The sequence below is a fragment of the Sabethes cyaneus genome, chromosome 3 (genome assembly GCF_943734655.1).
Source record: "Sabethes cyaneus chromosome 3, idSabCyanKW18_F2, whole genome shotgun sequence".
Lineage (NCBI taxonomy): Eukaryota > Metazoa > Arthropoda > Insecta > Diptera > Culicidae > Sabethes > Sabethes cyaneus.
Window position 1 is genome coordinate 179,162,292 of NC_071355.1, and position 25,362 is coordinate 179,187,653.

General features: G+C 40.0%; 1 protein-coding gene across 1 annotated transcript in view; it reads left to right on the top strand.

Moving 5' to 3' along the window:
• Window positions 1-24,353, top strand: part of LOC128740455 (uncharacterized) — an 82,724-nt gene extending 58,371 nt beyond the window's left edge. Inside the window, exons 4-7 of the mRNA XM_053835996.1 lie at window positions 11,112-11,220; window positions 11,297-11,473; window positions 11,735-11,848; window positions 24,229-24,353. Coding sequence (XP_053691971.1) covers window positions 11,112-11,220; window positions 11,297-11,473; window positions 11,735-11,848; window positions 24,229-24,353 — 525 coding nt within the window. The remainder of the gene's footprint in view (window positions 1-11,111; window positions 11,221-11,296; window positions 11,474-11,734; window positions 11,849-24,228) is intronic.
• Window positions 24,354-25,362: the final 1,009 nt, after the last annotated feature.

The window sequence follows — 25,362 nt, forward strand, 5'->3', positions numbered from 1 at the left end:
GCAAGCCGGAGTTATGATAATCAAACAAACGGCCCTTTTAAGGGCCATACAACGATCGGAGAGTTTATTGTATTTTCTTGCCCAGGAAATACCATAGCAACGAGCAACGAGGGAAAAGTTTAATTTTTCGCCATTGCGGACGACCAACAAACAGCGGGAATAAGTTTTCTTATTTCCGCCTTCCGATTCCTATCAGAAAAGCACTGTTCAACGTAGAAACAGATCATGAAAATTTATTTACTGTTTGGTTTAGTGTGACTTCGATTCGTTTAAAATAGATTCAATCAATTCACAAAAATCACTTCGAAATCTGTTGAAGACTGAACGTATACATCTATACCTATAAAGAAGGATTTCTGTCTGTCTGTCTGTCTGTCTGTCTGTCTGTCTGTCTGTCCTGTGTTCCTTATAGAATCAAAAACTACTGAACCAATCGGCGTGAAAATTTGCATGTAGAGGTTTTTGGGGCCAGGAAAGGTTTTAGTGATGGTTAGAGACCCCTCTCCCCACTAAGAGGGGGGGCTCCCATACAAATGAAACACAAATTTCTGCATAACTCGAGAACTAATCAAGCAAATAGAACCAAATTTGGCATGTGGGTGTTTTCGGTGACAAGAATTTATTCTAGGGTAATTTGAGACCCCTCCCCTCTTTATAAGGGGAATTATAATTCCTCTCCCCTTTAAGAGGGGGGGTTTCCATACAAATTTCCTCATAACTCGAGAACTAATCAAGCAAATGGAACCAAATTTGGCATGTGAAAGTTTTCGAGGGCAAGAAAATTTTCTATGTTGAATTAGGACCCCTCCTCACTTTAAGAGGGGGGGGTTCCTGTACAAATGAAATACCAATTTCCTCATAACTCGAGAACTAATTAAGCAAATGGAACCAAATTTGGCATGTGTGTGTTTTTGGAGACAAAATTTTTTTTTATGATGAATTGGGACCCCTCCCCACTTTAAGTTGGGGGGGGGGCTCCTATACAAACGAAATACAAATTTCCTTATAACTCGAGAGCTAATCCAGCAAATGGAACCAAATTTGGCATGTAGGTGTTTTTGGAGGCAAGAATTTTTTCTATGATGAATAAGAACCTCTCCCCACTTTAGGAGGGGGGGCTCCTATACAAATGAAATACAAATTTCCTCATAACTCGAGAACTAATCAAGCAAATAGAACCAAATTTGGCATATGGGTGTTTTCGGTGACAAGAATTTATTCTATGGTAAATTGAGACCCCTCCCTCTTTATAAGGGGAATTGTAACTCCTCTCCCCTTTAAGAGGGGGGGCTTCCATACAAATTTCCTCATAACTCGAGAGCTAATCAAGCAAATGGAACCAAATTTGGCATGTGCAGGTTTTCGAGGGCAGGAAAATTTTCTACGGTGAATAAGGACCCCTCCCCACTCTAAGAGGGGGGGGGGCTCCTGTACAAATGAAATACAAATTTCCTCCTAACTCGAGAACTAATCAAACAAATAGAACAACATTTGGCATGTGGGTGTTTTTTTTGGTGACAAGAATTTATTCTATGGTGAATTGAGACCCCTCCCCTCTTTATAAGAGGAATTATAACTCCTCTCCCCTTTAAAAGGGGGGGCTTCCATACAAATTTCCTCACAACTCGAGAACTAATCAAGCAAATGCAACCAAATTTGGCATGTGAAGGTTTTCGAGAGCAAGAAAATTTTCTATGGTGAATTAGAACCCCTCCCCACTTTAAGAGGAGGGGCTCCTGTACAAATGAAATACAAATTTCCTCATAACTCGAGAACTAATCAAGCGAATTGAACCAAATTTGGCATATGTGTGTTTTTGGAGACAATTTTTTTTTCAATGATGAATTGGGACCCCTCCCCACTTTAGGAGGGGGGGTCCTATACAAACGAAATACAAATTTCCTCATAACTCGAGAACTAATCCAGCAAATGGAACCAAATTTGGCGTGTAGGTGTTTTTGGAGGCAAGAATTCTTTCTGTGATGAATTAGGACCTCTTCCCACATTAGGAGGGGGGGCTCCAATACAAATAAAATACAAATTTCCCCATAACTCGAGAACTAATCAAGCAAATGGAACCATATTTGGCATGTGGGTGTTTTTGGAGGCAACCATTTTTCCCATTATGAATTAGGACTTCTTACCTTTTTAGGAGGGGGGGGGGGCTCCCATTCAAACGAAATACAAATTTGCTCATAACTTTAGAACTAATCAAGCAAATGGAACCAAATTTGGCATGTGAGAGTTTTAGATGGCAGAATTTTTTTTCTGTGGTGTATTACGACCCCTTTCCCTTTTAAGAGGGTGGGCTCCCATACAAATGAAATACAAATTTCCTTATAATTTGAGTACTAATCAAGCAAATGGAACCAAATTTAGCATGTAGGAGATTTTTGAGTCTTGAATTTATTTTATGATAGTTAGAGACCTCTCACCCCTGTGGTAGGGGGATATGGACTCTCATACAAATAAAACAGAAATTTTTGCGAAACTCAAAAACTAATCCAACTCGAGAAATTCGAGACTCTTCCATAAAACATTAATCAATAACAAGACCACAAAAACTATCTATAGTAACACTAGATCATTCAGGACGAGCCGGTCGCGAGTGTTGCCGGTGACCCGCCGTCGGAAGCGCCGCCCACTGGGGGGCTTGCAAAACTCGAGAAGTGACAAAGATCATCCGAGATTCATGATTTATGTACAACACAGGTTAATTTGTGGCAATACGAAGTTTGTCGGGTCAGCTAGTATTTTGATAAACGTTACGTACTACGCGTGTAGCATGTATACTTGTACATAGAATCGTATTATTACATACATGGATGCATGCTACTATCGTTACAAAGAGACTTGCGTAGTCCTACGTCACCTATGCGGTCGTGTCTTGTGCACTACCCCTCTGATTTTCTATTGGGCGAAATTCTGGCGAGTTTAGTGGATTTGCCTCCTTCGGCACAAAAACATTGTTGGCTTTGTATCACTACATCAGATCAGAGTGCCCATTCGTAGGGCCGGAATAAGGGCAGCAGGCGCTTTTGGAGGCATTCTTCTTTATATATTTGGCCGTTGATGGTGCCGTTCGTTATGCATGGGTTGCTGAATTTGCCCCATCCATAGATCGCCTACTGCACCAAGTACTTCTTCGCAAATTTGTCGACCTTCTTCTTCCGGAACTTCTTTTGCCATTCCAGACGAAACTTGCATACAAAAAACTCCAGACCGAGAAGCTGCTTGGCTTACTTACTTACTTACTTAGGTGGCTTGCCGTCCTAAGACAAAGCCTGTTGAACAAAATTTCTCCATGTAACTCGGTTGAGGGCTACCGCTCTCCAATTCCTCGGACACCGAGTACTCTCCGCCAGATCTCGCTCCACCTGGTCTAACCATCTTGCTCGCTGCGCTCCTGGCCGTCTTGTTCCTACCGGATTTGAGGCGAACACCATCTTTTCAGGGCAGTTGTCCGGCATTCTTGCAACATGCCCTGCCCATCGCATCCGTCCAGCTTTAGCCACCTTCTGGATACTGGGTTCGCCATAGAGCTGTGCGAGTTCATGGTTCATCCTCCGCCTCCATACTCCGTTCTCCTGTACGCCGCCGAAGATCGTTCTTAGCACTCGTCGTTCGAAAACTCCGAGCACTCGCAGGTCCTCCTCGAGCATTGTCCATGTTTCATGCCCGTAGAGAACAACCGGTCTAATAAGCGTCTTGTACAGGGTGCACTTTGTACGGGGACTTAGTCTGCTCGACCGCAATTGCTTGTGGAGCCCATAGTAAGCACGACTTCCGCTGATAATACGCCTCCGAATCTCACGGCTGGTATCATTGTCCGCCGTTACCAGTGAGCCAAGGTAGACAAATTCATCGACTACCTCAAACTCATCGCCGTCGATCAATATACTACTGCCCAAGCGGTGTCGTTCGGCCTCGGTTCCGCTGGCCAGCATGTACTTTGTTTTAGACGTATTTACCTTTAACCCAATCTTTTCTGCTTCGCGCTTTAGTCTGGTGTACTGTTCAGCCACCGCCACAGATGTTCTGCCGATAATATCCATGTCATCGGCAAAGCAGACGAATTGACTAGATTTGTTGAATATCGTGCCCCGCGTGTTGATATCCGCTCGGTTCATAACACCTTGTAGCGCTATGTTGAACAGCAGGCATGAAAGACCATCACCTTGACGAAGCCCTCTGTGTGATTCGAATGAACTTGACAATCCACCCGAAATCCGAACACAGCACTGCGTACCATCCATCGTAGATTTAATCAGTTTGATGAGCTTCCTGGGGAAGCTGTTCTCGTCCATGATTTTCCATAGCTCTTTCCGGTCGATGGTATCATATGCAGCTTTGAAGTCAACGAATAAATGATGCGTGGGAACTCTGTATTCACGGCCCTTTTGGAGGATTTGCCGCAGTGTAAATATTTGATCCGTTGTAGACCGACCTTCGACGAAGCCGGCTTGATAAGTTCCCACAAATCTATTCGCAATTGGTGATAGACGGCGGAAAATGATTTGGGACAGCACTTTATAAGCGGCATTGAGAACGGTGATCGCTCGATAGTTCTCACAGTCCAACTTGTCGCCCTTTTTGTAGATCGGGCAGATAACTCCATCTTTCCACTCCTCCGGTAGCTGTTCCGTATCCCAAATTCGAACAATTAGTCGGTGTAGACAAACGGCCAGCTTTTCTGGTCCCATTTTAATAAACTCCGCTCCGATGCCATCTTTTCCAGCTGACTTGTTGTTCTTTAGCTGCATGATGGCCTCCTTAACTTCGCCTATCGTTGGGGCTGGCACCTCTTCCCCGTTTGCTGAACCGTCGAAATCGCTTTCCCCGCCGCCATGGTTTTCCGCCTGGGCGCCATTCAGGTGTTCGTCGAAGTGCTGCTTCCACCTAGCTGCTTGGCGTTCGCTTTAATTTACGTCTCGTCGTCCATTACCATGCATTTTAGTTTAGCTTTGGAGGTAAGAATTTTTTCTATGGTGTACTGAGACCACTTCCCCTTCTAAGAGGGGGGGCTCCTATACAAATGAAACACAAATTTTCTCATGACTCGAGAGCTAATTAAGCAAATGGAACCAAATTTAGCAAGTAGGGGTTTTTGGATGCAGGATTTTTTTCTGTGGTGAATTAGGACTTTTGCCTTCTTTAAGGAGGGGGGATCCCATACAAATGAAATGCAAATTTCCTCATAACTCGAGAACTAATCAAGCAAATGGAACCAAATTTGGCATGTGGGGGTTGATGGAGCCATGAATTTATTTTATGATGGCTTGAGACCCCTCACCCCTGCGGTAGGAGGATAAGGACTCTCATACCAATAAAACAGAAATTTTTGCGTTTGCGCCATATTTTCTGCTATGTAACAAGCAGTAAGCTGTGAAAGTAAACTAGTAAAACCTTCTCGGAGCAAAAGACAGTGAATCGACATTGTTAACTTTTTTTTTGGTGTGTGTGTGTGTGTGTGTGTGTGTGTGTGTGTGTGTGGATATTATCACTACGACCAGCATTTAGATCTATTGTGATCTTATCCAGGTGTTGTTCCACACTTCGTTGTTATTGCAGTATCGCTATAGAGTAAGCGAACGGCTTATTATCCGTGCTTTAAGTGTCGGTGTGTTTTCACCCCTTTGTCCTTCAACGCTTCTTACTACTATTCAACCAATCTAGCTCTAGAGCCAGGTAGTGCGGAGACTAGTTATAATTTGTCCTTGGACAAGAGGCTTCATTCGCACCTTGAGCAAGTATCATTCTTATAACCTGCCCCGGCTAAAGGCTTCATGGTCGGTAAAGCAGAATTCAGCACAGAGTGAGCGTGTGTACGTGTGTATGTATGTGTTCCTTACTAATGCATCACCAATCTCGTTCCTAGAACCAGGAAGCGGAACAAGCTATAATTTGCCCTTGAACAAGAGGCTTCATTCGCACCTCAAGCAAGTACCACTCTTACAACTTGCCCTGGCAAGAGGCTTTCATTGTTAGTAAATGCAGAATGCAGAAGGAAGAATGAGGAGGGGCCTGGGAAAAAACCCATGCTAAAGTCACGTAACATCGAATGGCCTGATTCTACTAAGATTCGAACCCACGACCACTCGCTTGTCAAGGCAGACTCGGTAACCTTGCGGCTACAGCCCCCCCCCCCCCCCCTACGTTGTTAACTTACGTGCCTGTGCCAGTCATGTCAAAAGAGAAGAACATTCGAATGGCACGTCATAATTGCAATGAACGTGCTTTGCACACTTAAAAAAAAGTACCGAGTTCGGTAAATTATCGTAAATTTTACCGAACTCTGAGCAGCAGAACGTTCGGTAAAAATTTTTTATGATGCCAAACATTACTAATGATCCGTAAACGTCGATTGGCGCCATCGAATTTTACCGAACGTTCGGCTGCTTAGAGTTCGGTAAAAAAAATTTAAGTGTGTGGCTTTATTTTTATTTGTAACCCATGGCCCTTTTAAAGGACACAAGCGAGTAAAAGTAAGATTATGGAAGCATGTCAAGCTACGCATAATCATATTTAATACAATAATCTGTGAGCTGGTCATTCATTACTATTTCAACCTTTATGATGAACATAAGTGATTTTTAAAAGAAATCTTCTATGTCTATGGCGTTGTACTTATGAACTCCCGTCCACGTATTTTCAAAGCCATCATTCCGTTCAATGAAGAATTGAATCTGAATATTTCGCTCTCTTTTAAACATTCACTTAAACAATGGCACTCACAGATTCATCTAAACATACATATGCCAGAAATGCAGTTTACATTAGTCTTTGATCTAATGATCTGATATAGTCCTACGTCACCCATTCGTACAACCCTTAGAGCTGTATACTTTGTAGTTTTTGTTTTCAAAATGTATTTTAGCTTAGAAGCGAAGGGGGTGCATTTTGCCTCAACGGTGCTTTTAACCCCAGGTACCCCTGCATCGAAATTTTCCAGCTCATTTTTCGCATCAGACACTACCTTCCTTTCCAAACAAAAATTTATTAATGTAGATTCTCTAGAACTACAAAAGTTCTGTTTTATTGCGGCGCAACAATGAATTGAATAAGGCCATTGCAAATTATTTTTAAAGTTTTTGTCACCTCCCCCCCCCCCATGGAAATTGGCTTGAAAACTCGTGGGGGGGGGGCAAAAATAATTTGTATGATATTCATCAAATTTCTTTTATAAAATCACTTGCCGCCCAAGTAACAATTTGGGTTTTATTACACTCTTATGATGGCATTTAAGACCAAAATTGGTCATGAAAACCGCAATAAGAGTACAATAAAACTCGCATTGTTGCTTGGACGGTGGACTCTGCAGCCTAAAAAGATCGGCAAATGAGTGTTCGAGTGGAGTTAACGCTTCAGTTAACACGAAACAGAAGTGGAAACTCGAACAATGGAATTTTCGAAAATAGACAGAAAAAATTTTCAATCATTTTTGTCTTAATTTTTGTAGGATTTTGCATGGAAATGTGAAAAGAAAGTATCGATTTGGTTTGCACGATTAAAGTTTAAGTAAAAATGCTTAAAACGCATTTTTTTGCTCGATTAAAAAAAATCACTATTTTTTTCAGTCGCCCAGCACCGGAAGGACAAAAACTTTATAAAATATTTGTAATGGCCTAATAGCAAATCGCTAACTCAAATTGTCTCTTTTATTCGAAGTTCCTTGGGAAAAACCAGTTTAACCCGAACCATCCCAATGATGCCATCATGCAATGATGATGGCATCACTTGACAAATTTTATACTTTTCAATATAAAATGAAAAATTGAAAACAAATCGCTATTTCCATAATTTGGTAACACCATTTTGAAGGCAAATAGATATAGTTCATCAAGAAATATCACATTAAGAATATCAGCTCTGTACCTTGATGCAATAGCATTTCAAAGTTGAAAATTTGCCTGATTTTGCGGGGTAAATCTGGGCTGATTCGGGTTAAATTTGCTTTACGGTGACAATATTCACCCTGCAAAAAAACACGGGCTTTCGTGACTTATATTGAATACGTCAAACGCTTACACTGAAATGTGAACTGTCGTTCAAATATATTATCAAATATTATTTCTGCCTTCTTGGGGTTATAATAGATTTGGGAAAATATTAGAAATCGGAAAACAAAAGCAGTTTTTTTCCCATTTTGGCCTATGGTCGTACCACGGTGCAATGGTCAGGAACCGAAGTGTCTCGTTATCTTCAAGCGAGATGCCGTAAAAGCTTTATAGATCATTGTGAACGTTAGCCATAGTATGAGAGCGTTCCTGGTGGCCTGTCATCGGAAGCACCTATCAGCAAATCACCCGGAGAAATCACATCTGGTCTGGTTGATTCATTTTCCTAAGTTTACTGACCTTTTGTTTGTTTTCTCGCTTAGTCGCATCTATTCACCTTTTATAAAGTGTAAAACAGAGAAGCCATTTTCTGTTGTTTTATCAAATACAACAGAGGCAGTGATCTTTGCACAAATATCTTTCGACCTCGTGTCCATATGCCTAGTACCCGTGTACCCAATAGTCTAATGCCCTAATGCCTAATGCCTTGCGTGGAATTTTTATAATTCAATATCTCACAACGGAGCACGCTAAGCGCCAAATAAAAAAATGCACGTCTTAAATTTTTCGACTAATCTCAAGATTTTAGTCTTGACCTTGGAATGAGGTCATACATATATTAATATTTTTTTTGAAACGATGGTTCTACAATTGATGAAGGGACGGTAGGGGAAAGAAATGAAAATTTTTGGTGAAGGAGGGGGAAGAGCGGAAAGGAAGGGGGGGGGGGGTATTGGTAGCTATGCTTGACAAGTAGTCATTTTGACTCCTACCTTTTGTCCAATGCTGCATTGGACAAAAGGTAGGAGTCAAAATGACTACTTGTCAAGCATAGCTACCAATACCCCCCCCCCTTCCTTTCCGCTCTTCCCCCTCCTTCACCAAAAATTTTCATTTCTTTCCCCTACCGTCCCTTCATCAATTGTAGAACCATCGTTTCAAAAAAAATATTAAATTTTTCGAAAGAAAAAAACAGGAACACAAGATTCGAACAAAATTTGATGACTTTGAAAATTCAATAGCGCTTAGATACACACCATTTTTTGGGCGAGGCATGAGAGGTTTTACAAATGTTTCATCATGTTATTTGTAGCTTCAAGGTTCATATATTACTACATATTTTCTCATATTTCTAATACAAAGATGTTAAAATGTTTGGATCCCAATAATTCATGTAACCTGCCAAAACCGTTACCTATGCTGCACGGCTTTGATTTGTGTTCAGAAACGAACCTTTATGTTTCAAGTTGCTAGTGGAGGACTGGTGTCAGGCATCATTGTCTTAGGTGGAAAGGTGTCAGTCATGTTGTAATAATTTCTATCAATCCCTCATATTGAAAACAATGGCAATCGACCATGCTGTCTAGCAAAGGTTGTTTCTTGAAGGTTGAATTTAAAGCTTTTTGAGTGGGTGCAACCTGGTGGCATGAAAATAACCGTGCGTCTCCATTAAGCTTAAATGTATGGAGACGCTTGGTCTCTACGATGTTCAGAAATTAAATACCTAAAGTTTTTCATTGCATTAAATTGTTCACTTGATAATTTTCTCAAGCTGTGTTACATAATATTGATAATACTCGCAGGAGTTGTATATAAAAGAATCATCAATGACTCCGTTTATTCATGGCATGAATGTTCGATTTAGAGTAATAGTATATTGCAGCTGTAATTACTACATACTCAATGTTAATAATTTGAGAATGAACCACTAAAATTTAAATTGTTTCAATTGAGTATTGAAAAAGTTTCTTACATCATTCTTCTCACCTGCAGCCATATACCAACATGTTTTCCAACTATAAAACACCATTTCTAGCAACGACAGACAGCTGCTAAAGTGCTAACCATGTTTCCGAAACTTTCTTTCAATGTATTCTATCATCTAAAATGCACACGCAAGCTGCTTTATCGCAAAACACGAAACAACGAGAAACCAATCAGATCCACTCGAAACTCACGACGATACACAGTGGTAGAGAGTTGCATGAAAATGTTGAACTAGTTGAGCTACTTCCGGTTCAACGTGAACTTTCACAACAAGAAATGCTTCCGGCTAGTAGTGAGCAGAACATTCCAGATAAACCATACAACCTTTATCTCTAATTGTTAAACGGTGTTGATATAACCTACAAACACGCATCCAGCTAATATAAAGCCTTATAAATAAGGGTGTGATTCCCCTCATAAACAACCGTTGTGTACGGTGTTTCTCGGTTTTCCCGTTCCGATCGGCTGACCGGCGATGGCAATCGGACTGCCGCACCGGCGGCGGGTGGGTTGCTTATCTTAATGGGCGATAAATAAATAAAGCTAGTTATGTGCTCGGAATTGGAGCCAGTTAATTGGTGGAAACTGTTGACTATTCTGTGGCAAATGTGCGGGCACGATGGGCAGTGGAACCGGAGAAGTGTTGAATAGATCGATTCGGTTGCGTTGATAGGATTCGCAGAGAAAGTGAAAATAAATTGGCGACAGATTTAACCAACTGTGCTGACAGAGGTAATTGTTTTAAACTGTAATTGATCGCTCTATGCTGATTGGTCTTTTTCACTGGTAGATATGTATACACTAGATATCAATTAACAGATTACTGATTACTGTTGCTGTAGTTTCCGATAGTGTAAAACAGTGTTCGGTGTATTAAATTAATTACGTAGCTCAAGTGAATGATCAAAACACTGTTTGACACAGCACATTTCACTATCAACTTTAATTCAATGATTGAGGTCATAGACATGTGCATAAAATAAATTAAAAATCACCTAGGGTAGAATATATTACCACTGAGGTACGATAAATATTTGCAATAGCATGTTCTCATTTTTGATAAATTTTAAATAAATGATCAAGAGAAGAAAATTTAATCATAAACATTTGCGAATTTAAACTCAGTAAGGATTTTTAATCATAAGTGAATGGGATTGAATGGTTTCGGTATCTGAATGGTTTCCAAAGATCGACATTCTTGCTAACAGACTTAACAAAGCCTTCAACTTCGTGGCCTGACATTCCGCCTAACAATGGCTGTTGTATGTTCTTTTTTTCCTCTTCCAGGAATGGCCACTGCAGATCAAATACGTCCAGCTGCGGGATGCCGGTCCATACGAATGCCAGGTTTCGACCCATCCGCCAACCTCGATATTCATCCAGCTGGATGTCGTGGGTAGGTGGTGCATCAGAATGCACATGCGGCGATATCACACGATGTATTTCAACGGTGCTGTCTTTTTCACTTACAGAAGCAAAAGCGGAAATTTTCGGCCCATCGGAAAAGTATCTCAAGCCCGGCTCGACGCTGCGGCTCACCTGCCGCGTCGTCAAGAGCAACGAGCCGCCGTTGTACATCTTCTGGTATCACAACAATCGGATGATCAATTATGACGTTCACCGTGGTGTGAACGTGTCCACAGAGGCTGGTAAGTTTCTCAATTAGCATAAGCTCGGTTGTATGTTCTTGTTAGCATGACCAGCAGAGCCCACGAAAGCTTAAAAAGGACTGGGCGAAGCAAAAACTTTCCAACTGTGAGGATTTTGCGTCCGCATGAGAGGAATAATTTGAGAGTGGAATAGCCTTAAGCATATAGACTGGCTACTTAAAATGTTCAAAAGCAACTTACTATATATGATAATGTGTAAGAATCACTCTACTATAGTGTTGCTTGATTTTACATTTTCAGACAATCGATTCTCGGAACTGGTTATATCTCACACCAACACCCTCAACTCCGGAAATTACTCCTGCGTTTCGAATAATGCGGTAGCGGCTTCGACACTGGTGCACATCTTGAATGGTATGATTTATGCATTTTTAATGATAATTGTAACAGTTTAACTTCTTTTTCGCGAACCTGTGATTACATCCTAGAATAGCTTTAATACTTCAGCTTTAATTCACTTATTGGTAAATACAAACGATACATGGTTCGTGCAAAGTTATTTATTATGGCTATTTATGTTACCGTTAATTAAATAGGATGAGCTCAATCACACTTTAAAAGGGTTAAAGAAGTCAAAGGGAAAAGATTAATAATATTAATTCCAATTAGACTTTCCTCTGCGCTTGTCTAAGTAAAGTATGAGCCCAAAATCTAAAATATAATTGTATTGTGTTAATCCTCAATAACTGATGTGTCTGGAAGACTCTAGTTCTGGGGCACCATTTGCACGTTGTTGGTGGCTCTATCTCAATCTCTGTCGCTCTAGCAAAAATATTGAAATAATGGACTTTTAAATAATGGACATTTTTTCGATACAAAATGCAAATTTGCTGAAAAGTCAGTATAAACTACTTGAAACTTTTATGAATTTAAAAGAACAATGTTGCGCAATGTTGAACTTTGAAAAAAATCACGTAATATTAAGGGACGGTGAATGAAATTCTTAGACTCAGATTGAGACTCCAGAACTTAACTGAGACTGAGAATTTGAGACTGCGACCGGGATCCTAGGCTTGGGAATCACAGTGGTCGAATTTTGAAAAAAACACGGACATTAGCAATTGGGTAAGAAATGCGTAATTTTTCAAGGGTGATGTCTTCAGAGAAGTTTGATAATAATCCGAGCAGGAGCGAAAAGCAAAATAATATTAAAATGTGTTATTAGAAATCGAATAACTCATACTAAATTTGGTCTTGTTTTGGCTGACATAGTTGGTAAAATAACAAAAAATAATATCAAAATTTTACCTCTCAAAGGTCAAAAGAATAACTCCTTGTGTTATTTGAATAACAAAGCTATAACATGACTGTATTCAGAGTTTAGAATAACATAGGGCCCTATTCTGTAAGTCACGTCGAGTGTCACTTTGCTCCACTAGTCGACTTTTGGTATTATGTAAGTCACATGCGACCCGATTTTGTCGAGTAACTCGACTGAGTCCACCGCCAAAAAGCTAGTGACTAAACGGTTAGCAAGTGACGCCTGAGCTAGCTTTGTTTTGGTCCTGCATTGAGCCACTATACTGCCCGTTCTTCTTGCACTCGACACTCGACAGTGACTGAGTCGAGCCGAGTTGCTCGACGTGACTTACAGAATAGGGCCCATATTTTAGTATTATTAAGGTATTGGATAACAAATGCAGTAGTATATAGTATATTAAATAATCATTTTATAGAATATTTATGATCTAAAATCTCTTTAATCAATAAAAAAAATTGTATGAAATATATCGAATGTCATTTCAAGGCCAGAATGAGATATGATAACAAAATCAGTTATTAAACTCATCTTACAATCACTGTTTCAAGTATCTAGTCAATAACAAAATGTGTTATCAATGTATCTCCATTTCTATTCAATAACAAAATATAGCATTATAACACAGTTTGATATTGTTTTTATATTATTTTGCTCTTCGCTCCTGCTCGGGAAAATATAGCGCATCTTTCTGCACTATCAGGGTGTCCGTTGAATCAGGATGATACGAACTTTCATTTTTTTAAATTTCAAAAAAATTCTTTTTCTTCAAAAAGTTGCAGAACATACTAAAATAAGCAACTTTGCTGAATACTCTTACCGGTTGCGAAATATAATGATGTGTTAAAAAGGAGCGCTTAAAAATCAATTATGCTGAATAACTTTGCGCACGATTTTTTTACTGCTTTCGAGTGTTCTACAAAGATATTTAGTATGGTAGCTTACACATTTTCACTGAAGACTGTTTGTCGCTAGGATGCATATTTAATAAGTTATAAAATAAATGAAATTAAAAATTTGCAATATGTATTCAAATTTTTTTTTTCAATTTCGGGCAGCTTTGCACAAACTAGACAACCATAAAGTGAAAGTACTATATTTTATCTATAAAAAAAATATTTCCGTCAGGAGCACTCCAAAGATTTTTTTTATTTTTTAACAGAATTCAGTACAGCTCGTTAAGGCAAAGAGATAGAGAGTTACTGTATTTAACAAAGTTGCTTATTTTAATGTGTTCTACAACTTTGCCGAAGACAACTTTGGGGGTGGAACAGGCATTCTTGGCCTGGTACTGGCATTCTGACCCAAGAAGGGGAATAGCACTACGTGATTGGAGCTGGAATTGAGACACTGAAGTTTGAACCGAAACTGGGACCGGGACACTGGGGCTGAACCACTAGGACTGAGACATTGAGACACTGGGATTGGGACATTGGGATTGGCACATTAGGATTGAGACACACCGGGCTGGAACACTGAGAATAGAATATTCCAATTGAAACATTATTGGGACTGGGACTGTAACATTGCGATACTTGAACTGTATCTGAGACAGTTAGACTGAGACACTTAAACTAGTACACTAGGACACTGGGACATTGGACTGGGACACTGGGACTAGAATAAAATTAAAAGGAGAATTTTCCAATTAAATTCCACTGTGTATATTTATTCTTGACAGGTACGTATTTCTCCTCAGACTTCCTCAGTGTCTGTTTTCAAACTGTACTGGGACTGGGGCACTAGGATTGGGGCACTGGGACTGGAACACTGGGATTGAGACAATGAGATTAGGACGCTTGGACTGGTAGTGGGACAGAGATTGGTATACTGTGGCTGGGTCACTGGGACTGGTGTACTTGGACTGGATACCTGGGGCTAGGACCGTGAGACTGGGCCACTTGGAGCGGAACTGCAACACTGAAACATGGGCACTGGGAGTGGTACACTGGGACACTGAACCTGGAATACTGGGACTGGAACACTGCGACTGGGAGACTGGAAGTGGGATGCCACTATGAAACTGGAACTAGGTCACTGAGAGTGGTAAACAACGACTGAAACGCTGGGACTGGGACACTATAATTGGGATACTGGAAGTGGGGCATTGGGACCAGGAAACTAGAACTTGCATTGAGACACTTACTTTACTTTACTTTACTTTACTTTACTTTACTTTACTTTACTTTACTTTACTTTACTTTACTTTACTTTACTTTACTTTACTTTACTTTACTTTACTTTACTTTACTTTACTTTACTTTACTTTACTTTACTTTACTTTACTTTACTTTACTTTACTTTACTTTACTTTACTTTACTTTACTTTACTTTACTTTACTTTACTTTACTTTACTTTACTTTACTTTACTTTACTTTACTTTACTTTACTTTACTTTACTTTACTTTACTTTACTTTACTTTACTTTACTTTACTTTACTTTACTTTACTTTACTTTACTTTACTTTACTTTACTTTACTTTACTTTACTTTACTTTACTTTACTTTACTTTACTTTACTTTACTTTACTTTACTTTACTTTACTTTACTTTACTTTAATTTACTTTAGCAGCCGAGAGCCGGGGTAGTTCTTGGCGTATCAAGAATTTCTCTCCATTGCACTCGGTCCTGGGCTACTCATCGCCAATTCGTTGCGCGTCTCGACACACGCAAGTCGGCTTCAACCTGGTCGAGCCATCGTGCACGTTGGGCCCCTCTATTCCTGGTGCCGGTGGGGTTATTGAAGAGAACGGATTTCACTGCACAGTCGTCCGGCATCCTTGCGACGTGGCACGCCCACCGTAGTCTCCCAATTTTCGTAAGGTGTACGATGGGAATCTCTCCAAGCAGTGCCTGTAGCTCGTGATCCATACGCCTCTGCCACTCTCCGCTTTCCGTTTGTACTCCGCCAAAAATAGTCCGCAACACCATTGGTTCAAATACGGCTAGTGCACGTATGTCCTCCGTAAGCAAAGTTACTGTCTCAAGTCCGTAGAGGACTACCGGTCTGATTAACGTTTTGTACATCGTCAGCTTTGTGCTGCGGCGTATCCTCCAGATCTAAACGTCTTGCGGAGGGAAAAGTAGGCTTGATTTCCAGCTTGAATGCGTCGTTAGATCTTCTTACTCGTATTATTGTCGGCGGTGACCAGAGATCCCAAATATATGAACTCATCAACCACTTTCAGTTCATCGCCATCAATTGTCACTGTCCGTGGGAGGCAAACAATGCTTTCTCTGGAGCCTCTTCCTACCATATATTTGGTTCTCGACGCATTGATTTGCAACCTTATCCTCCTAGCCTCCGTTTTTAGGCTGGCGTAGAATGCCTTCACCGTCCCAAGGTTCCTGAAGATATTTTAGACTTTGGGCTTCCTCATTTCTCGACAGCGGACATTGAAGCGGGACTTCTGAAGTTGAAAACCAGCTTTAATGCGGGTCCAGATGGAATCCCGTCTGTTGTACTCAAAAAATGTGCTGAAGCATTATGTAAGCCATTGCAAAAGCTACGCAACATGTCGCTCGAACAGCGCAAGTTTCCAGAGTCTTGGAAAAGGTCCTACATCTTTCCTATCTGCAAAAAGGGAGATAAGCGTGACGTAACAAACTACCGTGGAATTACTTCGCTATGTGCCGGAGATTTTGGAGATCCTCGTGGGAAAACTGCTGTTTAGTAAAGTGAAGTCTTACATTTCCATAGAGCAACATGGTTTTTTTTCCTGAAGGCTCAATTAACACGAATCTACTGCCGTTCTGTTCATTTTTCCTACGTCAGATGGAAGTTGCAGCTCAGGTGGACACAGTATATACAGACCTTAAAGCTGCTTTTTACCGCATTGACCACCAAATACTGCTTCGCAAACTGAGACGTTTGGACGCATCTGAAGGCTTCGTATGCTGGCTTCAAACGTACCTTACAAATCGTCAGCTTTCAGTGAAGTTAGGCTCCGCTGAATCGTACAGTTTCTGCAATCAATCTGGAGTTCCACAGAGAAGTAACTTAGGGCCGTTACTATTCCTTATATTTTTTAACGACGTCTGTTTTGTTATACCGCCTGGCCGCAAGTTGTTATACGCTGACGATCTTAAAATATTCATCGCTGTGCGGTCAATGGAAAACTGCAAACTTCTGCAAGATATTGTCGACAAGTTTACGGGATGGTGCCGCTTAAACAACCTCATCATCAGTGTTTCTAAATGTTCAATCATGCCTTCACTCGCAGTAAAACACCGATCGTGTACACCTACCACCAAAGTTGCCAACCTTCCAGATTTGTCTGGATTTTCCAGACTTTTTGATGCCTAATCAGACAAAAAAAGACGCTCTTCAAACATTGTCTTCCATTAGGCCAAATGACAGCCAGATTTTTGCCAGACATTTTTATTCTCGTTTTCTAGATTTTCGTAAAAAGCGGTTGGTAACGCTGCCTACCACATCGAAGGGGCTAGTCTGGAACGCGTCAGTGTTGTTAAAGACCTTGGAGTTGAACTGGACGCTAAATTGACCTTCCACAACCATTACTCGAACATTATTGCTAAAGCAAATCGCAACTTGGGTTTTATCATGCGTGTTGCCAATGAATTCCGTGAACCATATTGTTTGCGTTCTCTTTACTTCTCGCTTGTACGATCCATTCTGGACACAGCTTCTGTGGTATGGAGCCCGTATACAAATGTATGGTCAGCTAGAATCGAGCAGTGCAACGGAAGTTTATTAGACACGCACTAAGATTTCTACCTTGGTAGGATCCTCGTAACCTTCCTTGTTATGAGGACCGCTGTAAGCTGCTGAATATCGAAACGTTAAGCAAAAGGAGGGATCTATCTAGAGCCGTCTTTGTCGCCCAATTGTTGAATTCCGAAATTGATGCTCCTGAACTTCTGGCGTTAGTAAACGCGTTGGCGTGGATTTCTTCGACTCGACTTCCACCGCACTCAATACGGACAACACGAACCAGTCTAGGCGATGTGCTCTGTATTTAATGACGTTTACGACCACTATGACTTTTCTATAACGACGAACGCTTTTAAAGCTAAAATTAGATCTAATTTAACTTAACCAAGATTTAATGTATTATGTTGTGAATTTTATGTATGTTTAGGTGTATAATACGTTGTGAAATGGAAAAAATAATGGGATACTAAATCTCAACTCAATTCGGCTTTTCCCATTCATAGTATCGCATCTTCATTTAGACTGTGTTACCTTTGAGGCACAAAACTTAATGTATCTATAGCTATTCTCCTTAAAATATGATGTAATTGTTTGATGTATATTTGTATTACATGTAACTTGTTTAGAACAAATAACAGTTCGTAGTTTAGCAAGTTAAAATAAATAAAAGAACACTCCAGTCAGTCAGTAGCAAAATAATAAAGCGTTTGCTCACATAGTACCCAACCCTGCTGTATGGGGATCAATTAGAGTTGCCAAATGAAGATGTGATACTAATCGATATAAGAGGAAATTTTTGGATCGAAGAGGGATATTTGGGGGAGCTACTGGAATGAGCTAATCAAATAGGTCTTTTCCAATTGTGCTACCATCGAAGCAACATCAGAATAGCCAAACGCTAATCGGCCGAAGTATTATTTAATAGTTTAGTCCAGCTAAAAGTGAGCTATTAAATTGGAAAAGTGTTTTAGATTGATTAAAACAACGAATCAGGTATGGTAGATTAACATTTGCAAGAAAATTGGTAAAAAAACCGACCTCTTTGCACCCAGTAGCCCTAACCTCCAACTATTTCCCATGATTTCCTTTAATTAGGACCCACGAGGTTTGAGCTGCAAAGCACGCCAGGCTTTGTCTCTGTAAAAGGTGTGAAACCGATCCCTTTCCCTCTCGATTTGACGAAATTCATCTGTATACCGTCGAGCGATTCCGGTAGGACACGTGGCCCTGCGCATTGGTCCTGCGATATTGCGACGTGCAGAAGGTAGGCGATCGCAGACCTTGCGATAGGCATTGTATGATCCCGATTCCCACCCATACCCGCTACTAGGAGCAGGGTGAAGAAAAACCTCCCTCGAATAGCAGCCCTGTTGAAAACAGCCACAGCGACGGCACCCGTTGACCGTTTGGAGAACGACAGAAGCAGCATCCATAACCCTACAGCAGCAGCAGGAAAAGCCCGGCCGGCAGCAACGTGAGCGTGAGTGTGTAGGTTAAGGAATAAATTGTAAAAAGGTATATGCTAGCTTTTCCCCGAATATCCGAACACCTTGATCAGCACTACGTTATCAGAGCCGACCTTGAGAGTAAGCGTGCTACTCACGGCCGTGCTAGCCGTTTGAGAAGAGGTTAGTGCTACCCACCCTCCAGATCGCCGACGGTGTCTGACCAGCGATCGAGGTTTTGTTCTGGTCGGTCCTCTACCGGCCAGTAATAGCTGAGTGTCAGTTGAAGTAAATAAATAAATAAATAAATAAATAAATAAATAAATAAATAAATAAATAAATAAATAAATAAATAAATAAATAAATAAATAAATAAATAAATAAATAAATGAATAAATAAATAAATAAATAAATAAATAAATACATAAATAAATAAATAATGATGCCGAGTACCTCTGCAAAGGCTAGAAGTTGACTACTTTTGCTGAAGATCGTTCCTGGAGATTGAGACACTTGAACTGGAATACTTGGACTGGGACACTGGGATTGAGACATTGGGATTGAGACGTTTGCAGTGGGAGTGGGACAGAGACTGGTAAACTGTGGACAGGGACACTGTGGCTGGATCATAGGGACTGATGCACCTGGAAAGGTACACTTGGACTGGAACACTAGAGTTGGGACCCCGGAGCTGGGATTCTTGGAGTGGGATTGCAACACTGAAACATTGGTACTAGGAGTAGTAACCTAGGGCACTGGACCTGGAATACTGGGACTGGAACACTTCAATTGTGACACTGGAAGTGGGACACAGGGACTGTCACACTGCGACTATGACACTGGAACTAGGCCACTGAGAGTGATAAACAGCAACTGAAACACTGGGAATGGGACACTGGAACTAGGGCACTGGGACTGGGATACTGGAACTAGGACACTGCTATTGGGACGCTGGGACTAGAACACTGGTACTGAGATATTGGAACTAGAACGCTGGACTTAGGACAATACAAGTGGAACGCTGGAAGTGGTGTTCTGAGATTGGGACACTGGAACTAGGTCATTGGAACTTGACCGCTGGGAGTAGTTCACAGGAGCTGGGTTCATAGACTTGGTACACAGTGACTGAACAACAGGGACTAGGGTACTGGAACTTGGGCACTGTACCTAGGTCACTGGGACACTAAAATTGATCCATTGGGACTGGAACAGCGACACTAGGAATAAAACACTGCAAATGGGACACTGGGACTGAAACACACGGTCTAGAAACTAAGACTGGGACGTTGAGGCGCTTGGATTGGGACATTGGGATTGAGACACTGACTCTGAGACATTCGAACTGCGACAATTGGAATTAAACACTACAACTGGGGCACTGGGACTGAGACACTGAGAGATGAACACGCACGAAGTTTATTTGAATATCTTCTACTGCCGTGCCTGATACTTAAAATAAAGTAACCGCGACCGGTTTCGGTGTTGTATTTAAGGCACCGGTTTTTAACATTTCGGAAAGACTCAGTATCCAGCTTCATACGAGCCCTAATGGTGGGCGACGTAATCTGTGTTCGTAATATTTGAACAGCCTCGCAATTGGCTACGAGTTATGATGCTGGCCTAACAAGCTCGAATCTCGTCTGGGAGAGGCTGTTAGAGTCAAAAGGATCGTAACAACTGGCCCTGCAATTGTCCTGCACTCTAACAGCTGGCTCCGAAGTTTGTCGTATAAAAACAGAAGGTCAAGTTTCGATAACGGAATGTAGCACCTAGGCTTTGCTTTGCTTTGCTAATATTTGAACAGCATTTTTGACATTTCAGTAATACATCGCACGATTTGTTTCCGCACATTTACGGTAAAATCAAAGGAACGTCATTCTAGTTCTTACGTTAGCACGACTACGTAATTGAAGTCAAAGGAACGTGTGGAAAGAAAACGTGCGATGTATTACTGAAATGTCAAAAATGCTGTTCAAATATTACGAACTCGGATTATGCCGCTCGCCATTTTGGCTCGTGAAAAGCTGGATTCTCTTTTGTATTACATGCCCTAGCAATAATGTGAGTTTTATTGTACTCTTATGGTGGTTTTCATGACTAATTTAGGTCTTAAATGCCATCATAAGAGTGTAATAAAACCCAAATTGTTACTTGGGTGTACTCGTACGGCCAATTGGAATAAATCTGAGGCGCTTCCATGAGTGTTTTTGCAAACTTGAAAATTCCCGTTTACGGTAGATGCCGATGTCAGTTAATAATTGACTCGCCGGGTTCGGGTCTGGTTCGGGTATCTCTATTGAACACATTGAACACTAAAGATGGTCGGGTTGGGTTGGGTACCCGTACCTGACGGGTTCCATCCGAATTCGGGTATCAAAAAAAATAAATTTGCAGGTTCGAGCCGGCTACGGGTTTTCAATTTTTTCCTCAATCGGGTACAGGTCGGGTTCAAGTAATCAAATTTTCATACACTACCATCTCTAGTTAACAATCGGAAATGTGTTAACCGAGCGCATTGAATATCAGTGCTGAAAATTTTGTAACAAGTCAACGCAAACAGGTATATTTTCTACCAGGGGTTTCACCGATCCCTTTGTTCTATAGCAGTCCTATTTCATAACGTCTGTTTTGTGCTGGAGTTCGAACGCGATGCACACTACCGCCACAGTTCGTTCAGTCATACCTCTGATTGAACAGCAAACCGAATGCGTTCTGATCTGTTTTTTTACATTTACGTCTCGATCAAGTTTCTTTTGCCGTTTTCAGCAACAAATGTCTGTAAAAGGATCAATTGACTGGCAGTCACCACACTAACGATATTAAGTTTACTTGAGACTTTTCCACATTTTATAAAGAGCGAAATAAATAAATACCTAATAAAACATTTTTTAGGCCATTTTATATAAATAGAAAAAAATATTTATGATATTTATGATACTATCTGTTCCACCTGCGCCTGCACAATCTACCAGTTATAACATCGCAGTAAATTAAAAACATGTTAAATCGCTTAACCTGATATGGAAAAATGAAGGTGTTACTTTTGTTCATTGTCCCGAAGCAAAAGCTTCATAGCAGAAAAAAATTGTTTCCTGGTAGTTCCTGGAATACATTAAAATAATTATTGGGAGTTTTTCCGACTGTGATGATAATAGGTTGGAGAATTGGCTGTTCAGTCTTTAAATTCAGTGGACGATTTGTTTTATTTACGCCAACGTTTCGATCTTTGGTTTAGATCTTCTTCAGGACTTCTACAATATGTCTTTTATTAGTTATTTGTGATCTATCTTGTAATTTGTGATATGACTTACAAAGTTTAAACCGTCTTTGTCTAGTAACATTTAGCCTATAGTGTTGTCTGTCTTTGAGTTTGGATGTATAATGGTCTGGTAAATATTGTATAGTCATGAATATTGTAGTAATTGATATTATGTAAACTCACTCGTTTGTCTATAATGTCTAAAATATGTTAATTGTGTCACAAGTTCACTCATTTGTAGCTGTTTTTGATCACGATATTTTAACTCTTGGTTTGATTTTTCCTATTGTATTGCCTATTCGCTGTTTTTATTCTGTTTGTGTGTAGCGTTAATCATTTATGTACATGCTAATTTGTATTTGTCTGTATGAGAGGTTTATAATTTTTGTGTTTTAGTGTGTTCAGTATTGCTGTGTAACATATATTTATTCCTTCCGTGTCGGTGCGTTTGTTGATGTTATCGGTCGTCATGATGTGGCAAACTTCCAATATGGGTAGTCGTGTTGGTTTGTTGCTTTGATCTAGTATTGATGCTTGATCTAGATTGAATCGGTGGTTGGTGTTTACGCAGTGTGTAATCATCGCTGTTTTTTCCTTCACTTGTGCTAGTTGTATTTCTCTTGTGGTTTGATCCTGTATCTGTGTTATTTTGCCTAATTTGTTTGTATCTGATTTGTGTCTTAATCTCGTTTTTAGTCTGTTGGTTGTGAGTCCAACGTACATAGCTTTACACTCTTGGCAGTTAATGCCGTATATTATATTGTGTTTTTGTAATTTATCCTGTTTTCCTTTTGTGGTACGGTAAAGCCAGTCGATTGTGTAGTTGTTATAATGTGCTATTTTGGTATTTGTATATTCACTAGTCTTTTCAATTAGTTTTGTTATCTTTGGTGTTAATTCGTTTATATATGGTATTGATTTGTATATTTTGTTGTCATTCTCAGTTATGTCTGCTATTACATTTTTAGGGTATCTGTTAATTAATCTATTTATGAGTCGTATCGGATAGTCATTTTGCTTTAGCTCTTCTATTATTGTCTTGTTTATATCTGTTTGAGTTTTTGTTGTTGTTAACTTGTTGACTCTTGATATCAAGTTGTACGCTGTATTTATTTTTTGATACATTGGATGCATTGAGTGGAAATTAATAAAGCGTCCAGAAGCTATCGGTTTTTTGTACCATTCTGTACCAAATGTTTGATTGTTATTTCTGGTAATTAGCATGTCTAAGAATGGTAGCTGTCTATTCACTTCTACTTCAACTGTGAACTGTATTTTTGGGTGGTAATTATTAAAGCTGTTTAGTACGTTTTGTATTTCGTGGCTCGGTATTAATAAAAATAGATCGTCTACGTACTTTTTTAAAATTGGAATGGGAATATTAATATTTTCTATAACCTGGTCTAACAGTGTATTCATTACCCATTCTGCCAGGATGGGCGACAAAGGGTTACCCATCGCAGTACCCCTCACTTGCTGGTAGTACTGTTGTCGGAATTGAAAATAACTGGCATCCATGCAATAGTCAATCATTTCCCAGAACAGATTTAGATTGATGTTGGTGATCGAAACGTTGGCGTAAATAAAACAAATCGTCCACTGAATTTAAAGACTGAACAGCCAATTCTCCAACCTATTAAAATAATTATTTATACGAAGTGTTATTAGTAAAATGATAGACTACTTCAGTGCAGTAGAGTTAGATTCCAATGAAATTGCTGCATTGGCTAAAGTGCGTTCGTTGAATGTGTACTTAACTGTTAATTAATGACTTGTTAGTAAAGCAATTATGAGTTAATTATGAGTTGAATGATTTTTAATGCCTTTCCCCGGCAGTTATTTACTGTAATTGCGAAAATAATTTCCCGAACTTGATGTAGTAAAGGGTCTACCCACCTCATGCCCATCAACCACAATCGCTGAAGAGTATGTACACACATCCATTTCCTCCTCTATTTATTATTCAACGTGCGCAAATCTGAGCTCAACTTTTGTTATAATGATGGTTTAAATCACGTATCATTCCAATTTTTCTGACCATACTTATTTCATCGACTCGTTTCTCTTCCCTTTGCGCTCTTCCCTTTGTTTACAGGTGAAAACCCGGCGGCGATGCAGCACGGCGACCACGGTAATGCCGTCCTGGCGGCTGCCCACCTCCACCTACTAGCGACAATTGTAACATATCACGTCATTAATTCGTTATTATGTGCTCATTAAAAGTATACCCGCAAATACACAAAATTGTGCGCACAGTAAATGTGTAAAGAGATTGAGTAGCGCAACAGTGAAATGTAAATCATTTTTAAACACTTCGGCATGAGCAAACCAAACAACCCAACATTTTCTCCCACCCAAAACTTCTCGCAGGTGACATTGCACGATGACGGTGATCGGCGGGTGGCGGTGTGGGTGGCATAAATAATCTGTAAACATCGCTGCAGGTGCAAAGACACCATGAGATATGGAAATAACAATTGCACACATAAATCATGCGTTCCATATAGGGGAAAATCCCATGTCGAATAATACGGTACGAAAAACACTCGAGTGAGAAGAAAAAATGGATCCAACACCGCAAATTCCGTTCCCTTCCGAAAACGTTTAAACCCAAAATGGCAGTAAACTGTACCGGTAGTTTATTGTTTCTTGCTTCAACTGAAGCTGAGTTCACCAAAATAAGGCCATCAATTTATTGATCAGGATTTCAGTCGTAAAAGTCACTTTCCTCAAAGCACAATTCATCGAAAACAGAGGCAAGCTTTAAGTTTGTTCAGTTCGCCACTAATCGAATAGATACTATTTTTAAATCCCTGTACATACTAATCGGTTTATGCAAATGTAGCATAGAACAATAATGGTAAATAAAAAACTATCAATCAAACAGGATGATCGAAAAGCAAGTGCTGCTCTTCGTTCTACTGCAGCCATTACTTTTGATAAAACAAAAACTCTCTTGGTAACTGTTACTCAACATGAATGGAAACTGTATAGAAATAAACAACAAGGTCGAACTCTTACGACAGGAGTTTGCTAACTCTACACTAAAATATACATGAACCACTTTCTACGAGGCTACATACTTCTTTTAACTTCTTTTCTCTACTTTAAACTACAAAAAAATATTCAAACCAACTGTTGTAAAAATATACAAGTAAGCTGGAAATTGTAGCTTCCGTAGTGGAAAGAAAATTGTTGAATAAACTGAATGTAGGATTAAAAATCAGCT